The sequence below is a fragment of the Trachemys scripta genome, chromosome 2 (assembly GCF_013100865.1).
Source record: "Trachemys scripta elegans isolate TJP31775 chromosome 2, CAS_Tse_1.0, whole genome shotgun sequence".
NCBI classification, from domain to species: domain Eukaryota; kingdom Metazoa; phylum Chordata; order Testudines; family Emydidae; genus Trachemys; species Trachemys scripta.
In genome coordinates, this window is record NC_048299.1 from 631,538 (window position 1) to 647,911 (window position 16,374).

At 42.8% G+C, this 16,374-nt stretch overlaps 1 protein-coding gene across 10 annotated transcripts in view; it reads right to left on the bottom strand.

The window, feature by feature from the left end:
- Positions 1–16,374, bottom strand: part of LOC117871877 (GTPase IMAP family member 2-like) — a 24,345-nt gene continuing 7,971 nt past the window's right edge. The window contains exons 1-5 of one of the 10 annotated variants that reach the window (XM_034759660.1): positions 10,202–10,425; positions 8,373–8,431; positions 5,649–5,720; positions 2,515–2,566; positions 1–812 (exon numbers count right to left, since the gene is read on the bottom strand). In XM_034759660.1, the coding sequence (XP_034615551.1) occupies positions 22–812; positions 2,515–2,566; positions 5,649–5,684 (879 nt within the window). In that variant the 5' untranslated portion in view covers positions 5,685–5,720; positions 8,373–8,431; positions 10,202–10,425 and the 3' untranslated portion in view covers positions 1–21. Of the gene's footprint in view, positions 816–2,514; positions 2,567–4,250; positions 4,328–5,648; positions 5,721–8,355; positions 8,432–10,168; positions 10,426–16,374 lie in introns of those variants that run through there. The other 9 variants (XM_034759657.1, XM_034759659.1, XM_034759654.1 and 6 more) reach the window with 9 other exon arrangements.

Below are 16,374 nucleotides of genomic sequence, written 5' to 3' on the forward strand. Positions count from 1 at the left end.
TTAGGTTGTAACGAGACTTTATTAATGACTGTTAGCGATGAGGTAGATCAGGAGAAATACAATAATAAGAACAAATGCAGCAACCCCAAAGCCCAAAATAACTTTCCTATGCTTTGTAAAAAGAGAGTTCGCCCTGGTTCTTTTATTTATTCCAATAAGATATCTCACTTTTTGTTCAGTTAAATTAGGTTCCAAATACATCTGACTGACATAATAGCTTCCCCCATTCTCCTGAACCATTCCCTGGATCATTTCAATCAGGTCAGAAACCTGTTCAGACTGTTCTGCTCCAGTTGCTTTGTTATTGAACGCACAATATCGGTTCCCACACTTCTGAATCAGCCCCTTAAGATCTTTATTATCTGAGTGTCTCACGTAGTCACACAGTGAACCAACCCCTAAATCCTCTTTACGAGTGAACAGGACAATCATGTGCCTCATGGCTTCAACTCCAAAAATCTCCTCTACTCGCTTCACTGCTTCCCTGTCTTCTGCAGTGTAACGGCCCAGCTGGGTGACCAGCAGCAGAGCATGGGGGCCAGGGGCAGAGAGTGCGATACAATAAACAATCTCTCTATGAGTTACTGTCTCACAAACCTTTCCGTCAAAAATGGCAGGTGTGTCAATAACCACAAGCTCCCTCCCATTCCAGCTCCTTTGTCCTTTTTCACAAGTCAAAGTTACGGACTTTGCCATGAGTTTCGACTCAAACTTTCTCTCGCCAAGGATGGAGTTTCCTGTTGCACTTTTCCCAGCTCCAGTTTTACCAACGAGGATGATTCTGAGTTCCGATCTCCTGCCATCATCTGCAGCTGCTGGGAACAGGTTTGACAGTCAGAACATCATTGCACAGATAAAAGTAAATGAGTAGGAGTTACATCTAATTATACAATTTTTAATTAACCTGCATTAAAATAGTGTACTCTGGGGCTGAGAGTCCCAGAGTAAATAACATCCATCCAATCCCACATCCCAGCTTGTCTCTGTCCTCGTGGATGGCTTGTCACTTTAAACTGAACATGACCAAAGCGGAACTCCTTATCTTCTCTCCCATACCGTCTCTGCTTCCTCCTTTTCCTATCACTCTTTGGAACACCGCCATTCTCACCATCACTCAGGCCAGCAATCCGGGGGCAATTTTTTACTCCTCTCTCTCCTTTGTCCCACACATCTAGGCCATATCCAAATCCAACTGGTTCTTCCTCCTCAGCACCTCCAAGATCTGTCCTTTTCTCTCCAGCCCTACATCCAAGTTCCCTTTCAGAACCTCAGTGTATTCTGCCTTGATTACTGCAACTCCTCCTCTCTGGCCTCTCCAACATATACATCAGACCCTTCAGTGCATTCAGAATATTACCACTAAATGTGTCTTCCTGGCCTGTTGGTTCGATCATGCAACTTCTCTCATTCTATTCTGCCATTGTCTACTTGTCCGACAGGATGGGTTCTTATACCACACTCATCACTGTCGAATCGGAGCACCTCTGTCTCTGGTTTTACACAGATAACCCCTGGACCCACACACAGAGCTGACACTCTTTGTACTGCATCCTAGAGTCAGATGTACACACGAGGCGTATAAAAACAAACCCTTGTGTTCTGGTCAGACCACTTCCTCCTTCAGACAGAGATCAGATACTTTCAAATCTCTGAACATTTGACCATCACATTTAAGCTTCTTGGCTCTACCTTCAAATTTCTATAGGACTCTGCACCTCATTACACATCCTCCCTTGTCAACCATTGCATTGCCCCATCCCCTCCACTCTGCTATTGCTCCTAACCTGGTTTTCAGATTCTTGCATAATCACCTCTGTGCCTTCTTCATTGTAGCCCCCAATGAATGCATGGTATGATCCCACTGAGCTCACCTGCAAAATTACTAGTGTGTCCACATCAAAGTCCCTCTTAAAAACCCACTTCTGCTGTGCTGCAGATAGTGAATCAGGTTGACTTGCCTATAAATTACCTCCTGTTCTCCCCTAGCTCTATATAGTTGGTCAAACAGGATAACACATTTCATACACATTTGTTTCCATTTTTTGGTTAAAATTTGAAAAAAGTTGACCAGATCTGACTGGAAATGATTGGGGGAGCTAGAGAATGGGGTGTACCTGGTACACAGATTCTCAGTCGTTGGATTGGAACGAAGCTCTGCCGTGCTTCCACTTGCATCTCCTTCTTGATCAAAAGTGGTAAGTTCTTGATTTACAGTTTGCAGCTGCTGTAGCTGCCCGAGATATGGACAAATTTACAGATACTGGGAAAGGGATTTTCTTTGTGGGGGTTGTCCCCAGCAGAAGACAAAGTTACAAGGGACATGTCACTACCATTCCCCCAGTAACTGCACCCAGACTAGAGCTTCTGAAATAATTTTGGGTGACTAAAGATATATTCACAATATGCCTCAATCCTCTAGTGCTTGTGGGGCTCTTTTACTTTACTGGAAAACACTTGAGCTGAGCAAAATATAGAAGTAAGGACAGAATAGGGCCTTTTGTGTAACTGTCTTACCATAGAAGGTTACAGCGTCTCCTCCTCTCTGCTTCCTCCCATCCATCTCGCCCTGAAATATTTGTAATAAAACATGTTATTTACAAACATACTTTAACCAAAGAGCTCAGAACATAGAAAAATACTCATTTAGAAAAACTCAGTAGAACACATAATAAATAGTAATAACAATAATCACTGCTATGTAGTTCTATTATGGTCAGAAAAGTGAGTTTCTGAACATAATACCTTGAAATTTCATGTTTAACATCCATTAGTATTTTCATCACATCTGCCTAACTTTAAGCACATGGGTAGTCCTCCTGAAGTCAAGAGAGTTAGGTTTAGCCTCTGAAAATCGGTTCTGTTATTGAAGCCTTGTACAAACATACATTTTCATCAGCAATAGAGATTCTGGAATCAGAACTTAGTCAACAGTTTGACTGTTGACACACAAGGCTGAGAGAATACAGCTTGTACTTCAGTACTGATACTGCCTTTGCAGCACTAACTTGTACGAAAGAGGTGTCAGTTCATAAATTAAGTGGCTATGATTCATTCAGAGCCAATAACTAGAGCTGGGCAAAAAATTTTGATGCAATTTTTTTCACTGAAAAATGCAGAATTGGGTCAATCAAAACATTTTGTACATTTGAGTTGAATTTGCCAAAATATTTTGGCTGGAAAAAAAATTCAGAAAAAGTTGAAATGTTTCATTTTGGCATTTTCTAAATTCTGGGATGCATTAGCAGGAGTGTTGTAAGCAAGACACAAGAAGTAATTCTTCTGCTCTACTCCGTGCTGATTAGCCCTCAACTGGAGTATTGTGTCCAGTTCTGGGCGCCACATTTCAGGAAGATGTGGACAAATTGAAGAGAGTTTAGAGAAGCGCAACAAAAATGATTAAATGTCTAGAAAACATGACCTATGAGGGAAGATTGAAAGAACTGGGTTTGTTTAGTCTGGAAAAGAAAAGACTGAGAGGGGACATGATAACAAATTTCAAGCACGTAAAAGATTGTTACTGTTACAAGGAGGAGGGAGACATTTTTTTTTCTTAACCTCTGAGGACAGGACCACCTCTGGGGCACTTGGCATTGGCCACTGTCGGTAGACAGGATACTGGGCAGGATGGACCTTTGGTCTGACTCAGTATGGCCATTCTTATGTTCTTATGTTCTTATGACAAGAAGCAATGGGCTTAAATTGCAGCAAGGGAGGTTTAGGTTGGGCATTAAGAAAAACTTCCTAACTGTCAGGGTGGTTAAGCACTGGAATAAGTTGCCTAGGGAGGTTGTGGAATCTCCATCATTGGAGATTTTTAAGAGCAGGTTGGACAAACACTTGTCAGGAATGGTCTAGATAATACTCAGTCTTGCCATAAGTGCAGGGGACTGGACTAGATGACCTTTTGAGGTCTCTTCCAGTCCCTATGATTCTATTAACCACTGAATCAGTGAACTTTGCTGATAAGATCAACCAAATGTGCATGGAACTACATGGGAAAGAAATCTCCATTCCTGACCAGATCATATTATCCCCCCAGCCACCCTGGACTGAATTCGACCCCATCGCACATGCTGAAGATCAAAAAGACCTGGAAAATATTACAGCCGCAACCTTTGACATGGATCCATACCCCTCTTGGTTGATGAATGCCAGAGAAAGCAAAAACTATGTTCACTACCAGTGGAAATAGTCAATGCCTTCCTCAGAAAACACACTCGCCAAAATCCATGAAAAGCACAATACTTCACCCAATCCTCAGGAATCCATCAGTAGTCCCTAATGCCCTCCAACCATTATCCTGTCTTCAACCTTCCATTTCTGGCCAAAATCAGGGAGAAAGTAGTAACCACAAAATGCCAGCAACATGTGAAATAAGCCAACATCCTGGCTGCCTCATAGTCAGGGTTCAGACTAGGGCACAGCACAGAGACAGCTCTAGGGGCACTAAAAAGATGACCATGGACATAGTGATTCACCATCAGCTGAGCTGCCAACCCCATGTCAGTGGTACTGAAGACACACAGATACGGCCGTGATGAAGATGTCATAAGAACCAGTGAACAAAACAGAATAGAATCTGATATGTGCACTAAGAGTGACAGACTGTGTTGTGGAATTTAAATTGACTGAGGTAGACAGGGTATTTCGCCTTTTCTTCTACATTAGAAAACTCCACTGGTATAACATGAATCATTGTAGTAAACTCAGGTATCTTATTGTGACTATGTGGGATTACGCGGTTACAGTTTCACAATTTTTTAACTGTTTCCAAATTGTTATTTCAGCGTATGCAAAGCTTCATAGAACTAGAACTGGTTTTAAAAAGAAAACGGACAATTTTGAAAATATTTTCATTAAACGTCCTTCATTCTTTTACCAACTACAGAGCTGATCAATTTTTTTTTGAAAATTTGAAAAAAAAATCAATATAAAAATTTATTGAAATAGCCCTGTTCCTTCCTATCCCGTTTATTCATCCAGCTTTAGAAGAACACTTTCACCTGATGAAATTAATAGGCAGGAAGTTTAATAAGAGGATGTACTTTTCCACCTAATGCATAACTAACCTGTGGAACTCATTTCCATGGGAAGTTATGATGTCCAAAAATATAACTGGGTTCAAAAAAGAACTGGATATGTTCATGGAGAATAGGTCTATCAATGGCTATTGGCTGAAAAGGCCAGGGGTTACAATCAACCCCATGCTCGCGGTGATCCTAAACCTGTGAGTACCAGAAGCCAGGAGTGGAAGAAAGTGCCCTGTTCTGGACACTCCCCCTGAAGTTCTGGCATGGGTGATTGTCATAGACAGGCTACTGGGCAAGATGGACCATGATCTGACCTAGTTAGGAGGCAGTGTGTGTTTTTCTAGGAATTGTTCAAGCCGGGATTCAAGAAAGCAGAGGAAGATGCAGAGTCAAAGACAGATTCTCTGCGTGTATCTGATTTTGCCATCCTAAGCTTCCCACCTATATTTCTCTATGATCTACTTTTTGATCACTTGCTGCCAGCTCACAGTGCTGCTCACAATCTCAAAAGGGCCTGTTCTCATGAGCTTACAGGTCTGGTTTCTCTATCAAATTGGTTCTGACACATAGTAACCAAACCTTAGAACCTCTGTGGATTTGTCCTTCACTAGTACCTACCCGCATGGTTTTCCCAAGTGATTGATAGGCTGACATTTCTCCTTTAAAACAGGGATCTTAAACAGCTTCTTCCTGAAAAATCAATGGAACTGGTTAATACTCATGAAAGCCAAGACCAAATCCCAACTTGTATGTGTCTCTTTGTTCCTGTGCAAACTGACGGGTGGTTTATTTCTTAATTATTATTTTATTTATACTGTGCCATGAATATGCATGGCATTACAGATGAAGAGAAGACAAAGGGGGAGATTTTCAGAGGCATAACTTGCAGTTCATGTCCATGGGCGCTAGGTCCCTAACTGATATTTGTGCCTTTGAAACTCTTCCTCCATGTCCGTACAACAAGAGCTTAGAAGCTAAGATCTTGATCCTGCAAGTGGAGCTGCTAGTGCAGGGGTCAGCAGCCTTTGTCACCTGGCCCGTCAGGGTAAAGCCGCTGGCCAGCCAGGCCGATGTGTTTATCTGGAGTGTCCGTAGGCACAGAGCCCAGCAGCTCCCACTGGCCGTGGTTCGCTGTTCCCGGCCAATGGGAGCTCTGGGAAGCGGTGGCTAGCACGTCCCTCAGCCTGCGCCGCTTCCTGCAGCTCCCATTGGCCAGGAACGGCGAACCGCGGCCAGTGGGAGCTGCGGGGTTCTGTGTCTGCGGATGCTCCAGATAAACAAATCGGCCCGGCCCACCAGCGGCTACCCTGATGGGCTGAGTGACAAAGGTTGCCGACCCCTGTGCTAGTGTAACCCACACACCTCCTGGGTGTGGTGTTTTATCCCCTCTAGTGGCACAGAGACCACTTAGAGAGAGAGATCAAATGAGTCTGCTCTACAGCCTTAGCTAATAGACAGCTGGCTTTTAGTTCATGCGGTAGAGGCTCATGCACTAAGCTTCAGAGATCCTCGGTTCTATCCTGCGACTGGGGTCTGTCGGTGTTACACTAGCATGGATGCGGTGCCTGCTGGAGGTCCATTGACTGTAATTGTGGCTTTACCAAAGTGCAATGGTCTGTGCTAGTGGATTCAATTGCAGGATCGGGGTCTAAGGCCTGAATCCATAAAGGGACTTTTAGGCATCTCGAAAAATCACTGGAATCCACAAACCCTGGGTTAGGCACCTCAACTTCCCGTACGCTGCATGGGGAGAGATAGGCTAAAGCCAGCATGCTAGGCAAGGAGCCAAAGAGAGATGCTGCTGAGAAAGGGGTGGTCCTATGTCCTGCCCCCTCAAGGAATTTGGTGCCTAAAGCCAGAACTGCAGGAAGGCACCTTGTTCTGCTTGCAACCCACAGCCAGGAATCCTCTTCTAGAGTCAGGCAGCTTCTAGAGTCAGGCAGCCCAACTCCCTACAAAATGGTCGTTGGTTGGACGACAGCAGATCCCTTATAACCTGCAGCCCAGTGGTTAGGGAAGTCACCCAGGAGATAGGAAACATCAGTTCAATTCCCCTTTTGTCTGATGAGTAGGGATTTGAACAGGGTTTCCCCATGTCTCAAGTGAGTGTCGTGCTCTATAGAGTCATTCTGGCCCAACGCATATTGAATAAAAAGTGAAATGGCTTCAATGTGAGAAACTCAGAGACACCCACCTCAGACTGTTCCATAGTCCTACTGAATTGGGCCCTGCAGGCAAGACAGGCATTGCCCTGCCTTTTTTCACCTGGTTTGAGGATCACACTCTGGCTTTGTCATGGGAACCCCATACTGTGGACTCGTTTGTATGCAGAGAGTGGAGGAAGGACAGACCACTCAGGATTTCATTTTACATTACAAATCAGATATTCATATATTCATTTTTTGGACTGGCTGCTTGCTTTTGTTTTGGGCCAGACTAGCCTGAATCTATAGTGTAGGTGAGCTCGTTGTGCTAGGATGTCTATAGTACATTGATAGCTAAGAGTAGCTAGGCAGATGGCCTGCAGAGACTGAATACAATACTATCTTTTAAAAACTCTGGTTCGACTCTAAACCTGCAAATTGGGCACATAGCAAGCCCAGGTAAACATGGATTCCTACACAGTTACCCTGGTATCCCCTCCCATGGCTGATTTTAGATAATGAAACAAAAGGGAAACATTGAGTTGAGGAGGGCATAAGACAAAATGAAGTTTTGGAGAGGATGCCTTTTTGTCTTTGAGACATTCACTGAACGCGGATGCATTTAGTCAAAGGAGGTAGAGGATAGAGAGTGAGAAATCATTGTAAGTATCAAAAGATATGTACTTGCTGTTACTCCAAGTCTCAATTTGGCCCAAGATGGTCAAAGGGGAAAAGGTAGATAGAAGAGGCCTGAAAACAGAACCTTGATAAAGCAAGGAGCTGCCGCCAGACACAGAGAGAGTTCATTTTATAAGTTGGTCCTGTAAATAATTAGGACACAAGGGAAGCTTAGATGCTCACATAATTATGGAGGTAGATCAGGAGGATGGTCTGGTCCAGACTATTGAAGTCTACACTGGAGTCAAGGAGAATGGAGCAATCACCAGAAAGGAGGCTGTACATTGCATTAGATTGTGGTGTATGTAACCAACACTCATGAAGGCTTTACTGTTGTTTCTTCTTGTTTACTTTCCTTAATCTAAAATAAGTCATTCCTAATGACAGCGTGTGTAGGGAAAACAGTTATCCCCACTCTAAATGTAACCGCCACCCTCCCATTGAAAAGGAAAGTAACTTCCCCCAGAGAAAAAGGATCAGCACAAAATTCAAGAATAACCCACCTCTCCTTTATCTTTACCTCAGAGGCCCTTACATCCTTCTCTGGATGTTCTGAGGATCTCTAAACATCCAGGTTTCCTAAACACAAACAAAAAATACAGAAAAGGAAAACAAATTAGTAGTCAGTCACCAAAAGAACAAGTAACTTTCTTAGTAAAATAATTCATTTCTGCTGCATGCCAACCTGCAAGGCTATGGAGAATTTGTTTATGAATCAATTAAACCTTCTAATGATGGAAAAGATGGACTTGTAAAATCATAGATTATCAGGAACCTCAGGAGGTCATCAAGTCCAACCCCCTGCTCAAAGCAGGACCAATCCCCAGACAGATTTTTACCCCAGATCCCTAAATAAGCCCCCCTCAAGGATTGAACTCACAACCCTGAGTTTACAGCAGGCCAATGCTCAAACCACTGAGCTATCCCTCCCCACAAATTGCAGAACACTTTTTATAAACGTATGTTACATTCAAATGCTTTAATGTTTGTTCTTGTGATTTTTTATGGTCCATTAATGTTGATTTTCAATAACTCGTGGAGCACTGGGGAAGTTCCAGAAGACTGAAAGGAAGCTAAAGTTGTGGCAATATTTTGAAAGATTAAAGATTGAATGGGATGACCTGGGTAATTCTAGACCTGTCAGTGTGACATCGATCCCGGGCAAGATAAATAGCACACGTAGCCATATTCAGGGCATATGCACAGTCTGATGTGACTGACATCTCCAGAGGGCAGAGTCTGGGAAGCTTGAAACACACTAAGAATTCCTCAGAAACCTGCTGCGTTCGTTCTGATTTATATGTTCACTTTCAACCACCCAGTTCTTCTCTTGGAATTCAATACCTAATGTAGAATTATTTACCTAAGTTTCATTATCACAAAGCAATTTCCAAGGGAATCTCCTTTCTCCCTTGAAGTTCTTACACAGAAATGATTTAGGTACCAAAAGCCAAGTTTTTAAAGGTATTTCGGTGCCTAAAGATGCAGATAGCCACCTAGTGTGATTTTCAAAAGCACCTAAATGGGTTAGGTGCCTAAGTTCCACTGAAAGTAATGAAAATGCTTAAAATATTTCTTGTAAAAATGTGAGCAGACAAAAAATTAGGATCTAGATGGTACTGTATGAACCGAGAAAGTTCTGTTCTGCCCAGAAATCGGTGGAATTGTTTAAAATCTCACTTGTCCGTTGTATTTTCATCACCTGTCTCAGTGATTCCACATACACTATTTTAAACCAAATCCCCACAAGCTATTCTAAATGCAGAAAACATTTGATCGTACGAGGTGCTGAGCGCCTGCAGAGAAGGTTTGAGGGCAGTGGGCATCTCTGCACCTGAGCTGATCTCAGCACAGTGATTGAGTAGGGAGGAAGGTGGCCTTATAATATAATATAATAATGGAGGCTTTGTGCCTCCATTAACTTGGGACAAGGGCGGGTCTGGGGGAGGGCTGGACTCTCACAGGACACTGTAGCCTCCAGGCTGCCCAAAATTACACCCGGCTGCCTTGGGGTTGTTGCAGGTTTTGGGAATAACAATTTATATAATCTGTAAATGTCAAGCATTCTCTGTCAAAACTTTATTCCCCACCACGCCCATGCGTTCCCATCTCCCCTTTGGAAACAGATCTCAGGCAGACTTCAGGCACCTAAATACCAAACAAAAAGACACAGGCTTGTTCCCTGTATTTCCTCCTGCTACCTTAGAAGTGTTTTCATTTGTCAAGCTTTGTAGCCAGTTTAAAATACCTCCCTTGCCCACCCTCATTTTCTCTCTCTAACTCTTACAGACACACAGACACACAGACACACACAACTTTTTCATTGTCTGGTCAAATTGGAGATCAAACCTCTGATATTTCTTCAGATTAAGCAGATATTTCCATCTTCTGCACGGTCCTTCCAGCCGGTGGTATTATACAAAAATGTCTGAAGTCTGCTGGTTTCCGCTTTTTGACAGTAGCTTCATATTAATCGTTGATGAAATTGTTGTGAAAATGAAAATGAACTACTCAGTGATCCGAATTTCATTCTAAGTAAATGCAGTGGGATGAGCTACTGCCACTGACCAGGAAATACCATTTGCCAAAAAAACAAGTCTGAATTTTACAGGAAGTGGGTTTGTGCAGAACAGTAGCAACGGATGAGAACATTCAGCCTGCAACCAAAGTTCTCTATGTTCAAATACAGAATGATATCAATAGTCATAAAGAAAGCAGCACAAAGAGTTATATGAACAGTATGCAGCAGACCTAACCATTTGGCAAATATGTCCATTCTAAGGGACAAAATATAGGATTGTACCCTGGAAGATATATGTGCATGAGAAACAATATAAAATGCACAACCAGATTCATCAGAGATCTATATAAGTGTGTGTGTATATACATATATACATTTCTGATGCTCTGACAAAAATGCTTCTGACAAAAGCGGCAGGCAGAATACATGGGTTGTGATATCTTTCCCTGATGACACATTGTTGTAATTAATGATGAATAATAATGACTGTGTCGTGTTGGGTCACAGAAACCCCTTTGGGACTACCTCCTGATGTGCCTAGGCTACCTCTGAGCCTGTTTTCCCTGCCAGCTTGGGACTTCAATGCCCTGCCTGGTTTGAGACAGACACGCTTGCTTGCTACAAACACCGACCCAGGTCTGAACCACGTCCCCTAACAGCTGCAGGCTTAACTGAAAACAGCTTAAGAAGTGCTCCTGTCTCCAGCACTCAGATACCCAACTCCCAATGGGATCCAAACCCCAAATAAATCCATTTTACCCTGTATAAAGTTTATATAGGGTAAACACATAAATTGTTCCCCCTCTATAACACTGATAGAGAGATATGTACAGCTGTTTGCCCCTCCCCCCCCAGGTATTAATACATACTCTGGGTTAAATAATAAGTCAAAAGTGATTTTATTAAATACGAAAAATAGAATTTAAGTGGTTCCAAGTAATAGCAGACAGAGCAAAGTGAATTACCAAGCAAAATAAAATAAAACACGCAAGTCTAAGCCTAATACAGTAAGAAAGCGATTACAGATGAAATCTCACCCTCAGAGATGTTCCAGTAAGCTTCTTTTACAGACTAGCCTCCTTCTGGACAGGATTGGGCCCAGACTAGGAAGGAGTCTAGTCTGTGAAAGAAGCTTATTGGAACATCTCTGAGAGTGAGATATTACCTGTAACCAGTTTCTAAATGTATTAGGCTTAGACTTGCATGTTTTGTTTTATTTTCTGCTTTGTGACTTACTTTGTTCTGTCTGTTATCATTTGAAACCACTTAAATCCTACTTCTTATACTTAATAAAATCACTTTTGTTTATTAGTAAACCCAGAGTAAGTGATTAATACCTGGAGCTGTGCATATCTCTCTATCAGTGTTATAGAAGGTGGACAATTTAGGAGTTTAGCCTGTCTAAGCTTTATACAGAGTAAAACGGATTTATTTTGGGTTTGGATCCCATTGGGAGCTGGGTGTCTGGATGCTGAAGACAGGTTACCTGCTGAACTGTTTTTAGTTAAAGTCTACAGCTCTGGGGGCATGGCTCAGACCCTGGGTCTGTGTTGCAGCAGGCTAGTGTGTCTGGCTCAACAGGCAGGGTTCTGGAGTCCCAAACTGGCAGGGAAAACAGGCTCAGAGGTAATTTCAGCACATCAAGTAACTGTCCCAAGGGGGTCTCTGTGACCGAACCTGTCACAATAACAAATGGAAAAATGGAGACATTGATACCAATGAATAGCAATGCATAGAAATTCTTCTCTTTCTTCTAAATGGAAATGGTAGAATTCTCAATAATAATGCAGAAAAGGCGGAATTGTTCAAGAAGTATTTCTGTTCTGTATTTACAACAAAAAACAGATGATGTAGTCAGATCATATGATAACACTCTTTCCATTTCACTTAGAATCAGAAGGGTGTTAAACAGCAACTACTCATCTCAACCGCTGATCTTAAACACAAAAAAGAAGTGTACAAGAAGTGGAAGATGAGGAGATAATTGGGTCTGTGGATGAGGGGAAAGCAGTGGATGTGTTATTTCTTGACTTTAGCAAAGCTTTGATACTGTCTCCCACAGTATTCTTGCCGCCAAGTTAAAGAAGTATGGGCTGAATGAATGGACTATAAGGTGGATAGAAAGCTGGGTAGATTGTCGGGCTCAACTAGTAGTGATCAATGGCTCCATGTCTAATTGGCAGCCGGTTTCAAGCGGAGTGCCCCAAGGATTGGTCCCAGGGCCGGTTTTGCTCAATATCTTCATTAATGATCTGGAGGATGGCGTGGACCATACCCTTAGCAAGTTTGCAGATGACACTAAACTGGAAGGAGTGGTAGATACACTGAAGGGTAGGGATAGGATACAGAGGGACCTAGACAAATTGAAGGATTGGGCCAAAAGAAATCTGATGAGGTTCAACAAGGACAAGTGCAGAGTCCTGCACTTAGGATGAAAGAATCCCATGCACTGCTACAGACTAGGGACTGAATGGCTAGGAAGCAGTTCTGCAGAAAAGGACCTAGGGGTTACAGTGGACGAGAAGCTGGATATGAGTCAACAGTGTGCCCTTGTTGCCAAGAAGGCTAATGACATTTTGGGCTGTATAAGTAGGGGCATTGCCAGCAGATCGAGGGATGTGATCGTTCCCCTCTATTCGACATTGGTGAGGCCTCATCTGGAGTACTGTGTCCAGTTTTGGGCCCCACACTACAAGAAGGATGTGGAAACATTGGAAAGAGTCCAGCGGAGGGCAACAAAAATGATTAGGGGTCTGGAGCACATGACTTATTAGGAGAAGCTGTGGGAACTGGGATTGTTTAGTCTGCAGAAGAGAAGAATGAGGGGGGAGTTGATAGCTGCTTTCAACTACCTGAAGGGGGGTTCCAAAGAGGATGGAACTCGGCTGTTCTCAGTGGTGGCAAATGACAGAACAAGGAGCAATGGTCTCAAGTTGCAGTGGGGGAGGTTTAGATTGGATATTAGGGAAAACTTTTTCCCTAGGAGGATGGTGAAGCACTGGAATGGGTTACCTAGGGAGGTGGTGGAATCTCCTTCCTTGGAGGTTTTTAAGGTCAGGCTTGACAAAGCTCTGGCTGAGATGATTTAGTTGGGAATTGGTCCTGCTTTGAGCAGGGGGTTGGACTAGATGACCTCCTGAGGTCCCTTCCAACCCTGATATTCTATGATTCTATGATTCTATGGTTAATCAATAATCAGAAGGAACCTCTTGCTTGCCCATTGGAACTGCTTGCTTAACAGGGTTTCTTTAAGGGACATGCCATTTTATTACTAATGTATAAATAAGGGGAAAAGCTTGAGATAGTTGGACTCGTTTGGGGACTCTTTTCGACTCTTTGTGGACATGCCCTCTGGATACATCAGCAAATCCTAATAACTTGCATGCAAGAGTTTTAAAAGAATCCTGACAATGTTATTGTTCCATTAGTAGGTAGAAATGGTAGAATTGACAGCAATAATGTAGAAAAAGAAGAAGTGTGTAAGAAATATTTCTTTTTTGTATTTGGGGGAAAGGTAGATATAGTCATATCACAAGATGATGAAATACTTTCCATTCCATTAGTAACAGAGAAGAATGCTAAAACAGCAGCGGTTAAAGTCAGACCTTTTAAAATGAGCAGGTCCAGATAATTTGCTACCTAGAGTTTTAAAATAACTGGCTGCAGAGCTCACTGGATCAATAATGTTGATTTTTAATAAGTCTTGAAACACTGGGGAAATTCCAAAAGAGAGGACGAATGTTAATATCATGCCAATGTTTAAAATGGGTAAACAGGATAACCCGGATAATTATAGGCCTGTCAGTCCGACATTGATCCCAGGGAAGATAATGGAGTGGCTGATATGGGATTTGATTAATAAATAATTAAAGGATGGTGTGACCCTATAAGACCCACAGTGTCCACTGGCAAAGCGTCCACTGCCTGTAACTATAAAGCTAACCAGGACTGACAAACTCTCTCTGCATAACGCTGTGCTGTCATAATATTTATCCAAATTGTATCTTGTAAGATATCAGATAAAACTGGTGACACACTGATAATGAATATCATTTTGTGATATAGAGAGTTATGTTTTGTGAAAGACCCAGACCAGTGGGGTACAGGAGTCTGGTAGAGGGCAAATATACTGGTCACTGGATGAGTAGTTTTCTGTTCCCTGAGTGACCAGAGGAGGGGCTGCACTAGAGTAATCAGGAACCTGCTAGAACCAGTTAAGGCAGGCAGGCTAATTAGGACACCTGGAGCCAATTAAGAAGAAGCTGCTAGAATCAATTAAGGCAGGCTAATCAGGGCACCTGGGTTTTAAAAAGGAGCTCACTTCAGTTTGTGGTGTGAGTGTGAGGAGCTGGGAGCAAGAGGCGCAAGGAGCTGAGAGGGTGTGCTGCTGGAGGACTGAGGAGCACAAGCGTTATCAGACCCAGGAGGAAGGTCCTGTGGTGAGAATAAGGAAGGTGTTTGGAGGAGGCCATGGGGAAGTAGCCCAGAGAGTTGTAGCTGTCATGCAGCTGTTACAGGAGGCACTATAGACAGCTGCAGTCCACAGGGCCCTGGGCTGGAACCCGGAGTAGAGGGCGGGGCCAGGTTCCCCCCAAACCTCCCAATTGACCTGGACTGTGGGTTCTTCCAGAGGGGAAGCTCTCTGGGCTGTTCCCCAACCCACATGGTGAATCTCTGAGGCAAGAAAATCCGCCAATAAGCGCAGGACCCACCAAGATAGAGGAGAAACTTTGTCACAGTATGTATGCTTGAAATAGGATGGGCACGGTCACCCCATGGTGCTAAGTCCAGCCCCCCTCAGAACTGCCGAGCAACTGCTGTTGGAATACTGTGTCCAGTTTGGCGTCCACAGTTCAAGAAGCATGTTGACAAATTGGAGAAGGTTATTGTGGAGTCTACATCACTGGAAATTTTTAAATGCAGATTGGATGTAGTTTTAGGAGATATGCTCTAGTTGAAATGGGCATTAATTCAGTGAAGGTCTCTGGCCTGTGTTATCTAGGAGGTCAGAATAGAGTATCACAATGGCCCCTTCTGGCCGTGGAATCTGTGAGTATATGGAATCCTGTCCACCCCTACCTTCTGATGTTGAGAAGGAATTTGAACTTGACAATTCATAGTAAGTAATGATGACAATGGATAGTCATTGGACCCAGGCAAGGTTGTGAAGATGACACTCTAGCCTTGTGCTTAGGCTGCTCACTTTGGCTGTAGGAGGTCCATGTTCAAGTCTCTTCTTCAATGAATCTTTAATTATTTAAAAATCTCGAACAACTCCAGGCAGAGAGATTGAGAAAATCCCCTGGCCCAGGCACATTCCTACCATGTGGGAAACCAGATTTAAATTTCCTCTGTAGATTTAGTATACAGGGGAATTGAATCAAGGTTTCTCATATCCCAGGTGAGCGGCCTCACCCCAAGGTTAAAGGTTATAAAGTAGGTGATGCTGACACCACCTCTTTCTGCTGTTTTGTGACTCCTTTCCTTTGCCTTTCACCAAATGCCTGAAAATTCAAACAACATATTTTGGTAATGTCCTTTCATTTCAACTTGATTTTTTTTTTTTATGTGTTGGAAAATTGCAAAAATTGTCATTTTGGTTCAACTGAGACAGATATTTATTCTTTTTACTTCCTTTTTATAAATTTCCAGCAAACTGAAAAATGCATTGTGATCATCTAGTTTGACTTCTTGCACAGCACAGGCCAGAGAACTTCCCCAAAATAATTCCTAGAATACATATTTTCATTTAAAATTTCACAGTGATACTGAACCGACCACGACCCTTGGTAGGTTATTTTAAGGGTTAACAACTCACTTTAAAAAAAAGTATGCCTTATTTCCAGTCTGAATTTGTCTAGCTTCAACTTCTATCCATTGGATCACATTAGACCTTTTTCTGCTAGATTGAAGAGTTTGTTATTATATACACATGAAAAGGTGGGAGTTGCCCTACCAGCTCTAAGAGGCTAATTAATTAAGAGAAAAAACTTTGTGGTGA